General features: G+C 34.7%; 1 protein-coding gene across 1 annotated transcript; it reads right to left on the reverse strand.

Moving 5' to 3' along the window:
• Positions 1 to 795: 795 nt before the first annotated feature.
• LOC109237886 lies at positions 796 to 4224 on the reverse strand. Its single transcript, XM_019404281.1, has 6 exons — positions 3861 to 4224; positions 3527 to 3747; positions 2560 to 2779; positions 2090 to 2175; positions 1704 to 1795; positions 796 to 1567 (listed from the first exon to the last, which is right to left on the reverse strand). The coding sequence occupies exons 1-6, from the start codon at positions 3948 to 3950 to the stop codon at positions 1326 to 1328; spliced, it is 951 nt and encodes a 316-aa protein (XP_019259826.1). The 5' UTR covers positions 3951 to 4224; the 3' UTR covers positions 796 to 1325.
• Positions 4225 to 5917: the final 1693 nt, after the last annotated feature.

Here is a 5917-nt window from a genome sequence, read left to right on the forward strand (position 1 = left end):
ATGTTTTTGGGGTGTTTTTCGGTTGAGAATCTTTTTTATAAATAGAAATACAAAATTTGTGTGTTATAATGAGTTTGCTGAGTTATATTAGGAGTTTATTATGTTAATTGATTCACTTTCCATTTAAAAACAGTGTAATCCCCTGTTTCACGCCGTGAATACAGTCGAATACAATAATCTGTCCAGCTGTAATCCCATGTTTCACGCCATGAATACAGTCGAATACAAAAATCTGTCTAAATGTAATCCCCTGTTTCACGCCTATTTGTGCTACTGTATTCATGAATACAATAGCTTAAATACATCTAATACATCTTATAACAACAGAAAACGTATCTACAATCCGTAATATAGCAAATGGTATCTATAGATAACTAATTACCACTTAAAGATAGTGCTTTATGAAAATTTCTACCACCTCAAATAGTGGCTACCCCACGCCATTTTTAGCGCTCACTAGCAGCTTTTCAGCCCTGTCTTAGAATAATAGCCACTGTCCTAGAGTTTCAAATTCCACAAGCGAAATTCCATGTCATTATAGAATTTGAAACTCCAGGGAGTGGCTATTTTTTAATTACAACGGCTGAAAGTGGCTATTTGTGATTTTTTCCAGATTTTTTGTCTCCATTAAAATTTGGAATTTGAATCCTAGTTTTCCATGGTAGTATCTTTTCTTATGGGATCACACTAGGTACGTTGTTGTTGCATTTTTTCTTGCCATTTATATGTTTAGCAATTAATGGATGAATTCTTTCTCCAATTACAATGGGATGAGCTGTATAAAGATCACAGACATAGAGAATGAGAATTTACAAAGCAAGCACAAGATCCACTAAACAAATGAAGGGGGTAAATACTACCCACACCGGGTTAAATGATTGAAGGTCCATATGCAAGACACATGTCATAAATCTATTGGTTTGGTGTAAACACCCGGTGCGGGTAGATTTTTACCAATGAAGGGTCCTCAGAATTATAAAAAAGTGCAAAAACTGCACTCAAAGAGTAGGGACTTCATTGACATCTAATAATCATGTGCTCATTAGTCCACAGTTACAAGAGCCCTACAGCTTATCTCTCGCGTCATCTCAAGTTTTATCGCTTAAAAGCTAGGCTCGTTCCTATACAAAAAGTAGTCACAGAAATCGCGAGCTTAAGGACTGCATCACTGCAAATCCTATAGCTCGCGAAGGAGGGGACTACATAAAAGCCAAATGCCTTTACAAAGATGCATCGACAATTCAAAGAGGCCAAAAGAGAACGGGACTGCAGATAGTCACTTCCATTTGTTAGTGTACAAAGAAGATCTCATCATTCAAGTTTCTTCAACCACGACGAATACTCATGAAGTAGTTAAAGTCGTGGTGTTGGACCCCCAATTGCTTTAGCCATGAATCAGCCACGCTAAAAAGTGACACCAGCCTCTCTTGGTCCCGTCCAATCCTATCAGATACCCACACGTCGCCCTGCATTTTGTAAGTGGCCAAACCGAAAGGTGGGAGAGGGATCTTTTCGCCTTCTTTTCTTTTCCTACTAACATTCTCCATGTCATCGTCAAGGTCCATATCTGGACAAAGATGAACGATATGGAGTAAGAATATTCTGTGTAATCACTGGCAAAAAGTAAAGAATAAAGCTTGGAAACGAAAAGGGAATATTAATAACGGTGATTTCAGTCATTCAAATCATAAAGGGAATAATACCTTGAAAAGAAGATGAAAGGGTGTGGAAAGTGAGGAAGCATGTTGACAAGTCTTTAATAGTTCTTCCCATAGGAATGTGATATATCGGGTACCTGCATTTTGCGGCTCAATAAAGTTAGTGACCCAATCATTCCTTTATTCCCTTTTCCATTATTTGATGGTTGCGACAAACGAAGCTACTGTAGTTAGCAATAATAAGAGGATAAAAGCATCGATGACATGGTACCGTATAGAATTTGTTACAGGAAAAGATCTTCTTGACCAATAATCGAGAGTAACAATAAGATTTTATTTTATATCAACTTGAATTTGATATAATCGTATACATAACCAACATCTTCCAATTCACAGAAACAGGACTGAGACAAAGACTAAAGGTGCTGTACCATGCAACAGCCATCCAACTAGCAGGCGAAAGATCTACACTTCTCAACGACATTAATCCAGGGTATCTTTCGGCCAAGCCATTAATCTGAAACCAACATGAGCTGGTTTTAGAATCGCATAAATTAAACGAAAGAAACATATTCGTAAAAATTCACACCACATACATGGAATTAATACTCTATCATCACAAAGTGGCATAACATAAATCTAATGAAAGAAGATAGGCATATAATCAAATCATAATCGCATAAACAAAGATGGACGGAAAAGTTAACAAATAATCCATTTCACTCCTATCTTTTATTACCAGTAATGTAACGGATCAAAGGAAGAAAATTTAAAAGAGAACAAACTGGAATATTGTAAGAAGCAGAAGAGAAGTAACTACAACTAACATCGTAACGCTACGTACTTCTACTTACAGCTTTCCTTATTGCATAATATGACCTGATTTGGAAAGAGGGAATACCTTATCCATTAGAGGAACTCTTCCATATGGAGTACATCTCTCAAAATACTGAAAGTAAAGATAGCCCAATCTATCGTTCGTTCTACTTGAGCTATCTTGTTCAACTGCACCTTCCTCAGAAGAACATCCATCCCACCTTGATAGCTTTTCGCTCTCACTCTCGTCACTTAATGAATCGCTGAAAGAATCCCTTGTCTCGCAAACAGACCCGGCCTCCTCCCTGAAAAACCAAACAATAGTATTATGATTCTTCTCCATAACCATTATTGACCTTAGGTTTACTAAGCAATCAACAAACTAATACAAGACTATACTTCAGGATGCTGAGACATAATATAATTAAGTAATGAAAAGTATGCTTTCTCTAATAGCTTAAGCTTTCAAATGAGATGGTCCTTTCAGAAACACATAAACAATTGCAAAACCAGTTTAACTTCAAAAAAAGGCAAGAAACCACCTTTTACAAATTTTGACCAGTTCAACCTGGTGTATAAGCATCAAACGAAGGACTAAACTTCAAGAAAACACATGATCACCAAAATAAACAACAATTCTAAAACCAGTTTAACTTCAACAAAAGGCAAGACATCACCTTTACAAAGTTTGACCAGCTCAACCTTGTGCATAAGCATTAAACTTTCCCATTTTAAATACAACAAATACGTTCGAAAAGCAAGGAGGGGAACCTTGGCGTAACTAGTAAAGTTGGTGCCATGTGACCAGGAGGTCACGGGTTCGAGCCGTAAAAACAACCTCTTACAGAAATCGAAGGTACGGCTGCATGGAGCAGACCCTTGTGGTCCGGCCCTTCCGCGGGCACCGCGCATAGCAGGAACTTAATACACCGGGCTGCCCCTTTTATTTGAAAAGCAAGAACACCCCCTCCCCCCCCCCAACCCCCACCCCCACCCCTATCCCCCAAAAAACTATAGTGCTATGATCAAATTGAGATATCAAGAATGTATACCTCAAAAAGTTAGCAGGTGAAGTGCTGGTAAAGATTTGAATAGCTGAAAGATAAGGGACATAATATTGAACCAAAGTTTCTCCTGTATCCAATCTAATAGGAATTCCAGCACCATAAGCACTCCATTCATCATAACAATTCCAAAGATCAGCCAACTTGAAATATTCCACCTTTTCTCTTTCCCATGGATGCCATAACCTATTAAGGTTTCTTATCTCACTCTGCACACACACACACACACACACACACACACACACAAAAAATAAAATCATATAAACAAAAAAATTACACATTTAAATTTGGCAACAAAAAAAATTAAAAAAAAAACACAAACCTTGGCAAGAAACTGGGATAGGACAAATGGGGTTGTGGAATTAAGGAAACAATCAAGATTTGATTGCATTGAGCTTTTATCCATGGTCATATAAGAATTATGTGAATGAAAAAGAAACAAATTACAGAGAGGGAGAGAAAAAGAGAAAAGGAAATAAGGAAAATGGTTTTGATTTTTCTCTCTCCAAACTCTGTGAATAGAATTAGAGGGACAACCAAAGAACAAAATTAAAACAAATGATGTATAAAAACAGTGGGGAAAGAGAAAGAAATGGTAGAGATAAAAACGGGATTCTAAATTCTATTCCCTCTCCTTTATATCTGTGATGATCAGGCAAGAATATTAACCGGTTGGTCTATATACAGGAACTCCATTTTTGAAGTTTGTGGACAACTAGTTACTTATTTATTAAATAACTAAATAACTACATATTTAATAAATAAATAAATAACTTGTTGTTAATGCTTCTTTTTTATTTTTACTTGAGCCAAGGGTATATCAAAAATAATATCTTTATCTTTTCAAGGTAAGGATAAGGTTATGCACACGCTATCTCCCCAAACTCCACTTATAAGATTATACTATATTTGTTAATATTTTATTGTAGTTAGTATTTATTATTAATTAGTGGTCTCAATTTATGTGGTAGTATTTAATTGAGCATATAAATCCACATGACGCTAAATTATTCTTAATAAGAATAAAATAAAAGTTTTAAATTAAATTTTTTTAATTTTACATATAAAATATACTCTATCCGTTTCAGTTTATGTGAACCTATTTCTTTTTTTATCCGTTCCAAAAGGAAAGACCCCTTTCTAAATTTGGAAACAATTTAGCTTAAACTTTCAAATCTACCCTTAATGAGGAGCTTTTATAACCACACAAATATTCTGGACCCCTTCTTGACTTTTTTAATACCATAAATTTTAAAAGTCTTCATTTTTTCTTAAACTTCGTGCCCAGTCAAACATGTTCACATAAATTAGAACGGAGGGAGCAATCCTTTTTTGTCTCAATTTATGTGGTAGTTTGCAAACATCGAGAGTTAAATGAATTACTTTGACTGCGGATTCGAATATAAAATTTTTAAGTTTTTTAAATAAAATTTACATATACTAAGGATGATATAAAAAGTTTATAAATTACAATAATTAATTTTTCAAAATACATAAAAACATACGAAAAAATCACGATAAAAAATTCATTGACTCTCAAAATACAAACACGGCCACATAAATAAGGATGAAGAGAGTATAATTTTTGAGGTCAAACTAAAAAAAGAGTGTCCGAGACAGAGGGATTATTATATATATGGAAAATAAATAATACATAGACAATTTTGATCTTAATTCATCATTTTTTATTCCGGTCATCGGAAACCGATGAATCCGGCGAAATTGATTGCCATAGTCAAAACCCACAAACTAAAAACAATACCACAAATGACAAAGTCCCAAGAGAATTTCAATCCCAAAGTATTGTCTTTATTCAACTAATCTTCAAGATTACTCAACAAAAGAAAAACCAGAGACTTTTCTTTGATTTTCAATGTAAAATAAAACCGACCCACATAGTGAGAAAGGTTTGGACTTTTGTGAAGACAATTGTGTGACGCGAAAAAACCACGGAAATAAAGGGGGTTTGGATAATTCTTTTTTACACTCTTTCAACTGAATTCCATGGTTTCTGATTTGAGTTATAAACATTTTTTACACATTTTAAATATTGTTTCTATTGTTAGCAAATTTTAAGGTTCGTTGGAGTATTATTTTTGTCGAAATTATTAATTAATATTTATCAAGAGGTTTATATGTAATTATCTAATAAACAATATATTTATGTAAATACTTTTTACACAGTTAATATGTAAGAACTTAAACTATAAACAACAAAAACAACTATAACATACTCAGTATGATCCTATAAATGCGGTTTGGGGAGGGTGAAGTGTATCCAATCTTACCCCTACCTTGTGTGAGGTATAAGCCTTCCGGGTCAATACCCAGACTGCGCACGCAAATAAAGGAAGGCTAGAATGAGGCTCTGAAGGCTTC

The sequence above is a fragment of the Nicotiana attenuata genome, unplaced genomic scaffold (assembly GCF_001879085.1).
Source record: "Nicotiana attenuata strain UT unplaced genomic scaffold, NIATTr2, whole genome shotgun sequence".
NCBI classification, from domain to species: domain Eukaryota; kingdom Viridiplantae; phylum Streptophyta; class Magnoliopsida; order Solanales; family Solanaceae; genus Nicotiana; species Nicotiana attenuata.

Coding starts and splice junctions, on each gene's coding strand:
- LOC109237886 (XM_019404281.1), bottom strand. CDS start 3,950: ATGACCATGGATAAAAGCTCAATGCAATCAAATCTTGATTGTTTCCTT. Junction 2,780..3,526: donor TCACCTGCTAACTTTTTGAG/GTATACATTCTT, acceptor TTGGTTTTTCAG/GGAGGAGGCCGGGTCTGTTT. Junction 1,796..2,089: donor AGTTGGATGGCTGTTGCATG/GTACAGCACCTT, acceptor CGCAAAATGCAG/GTACCCGATATATCACATTC.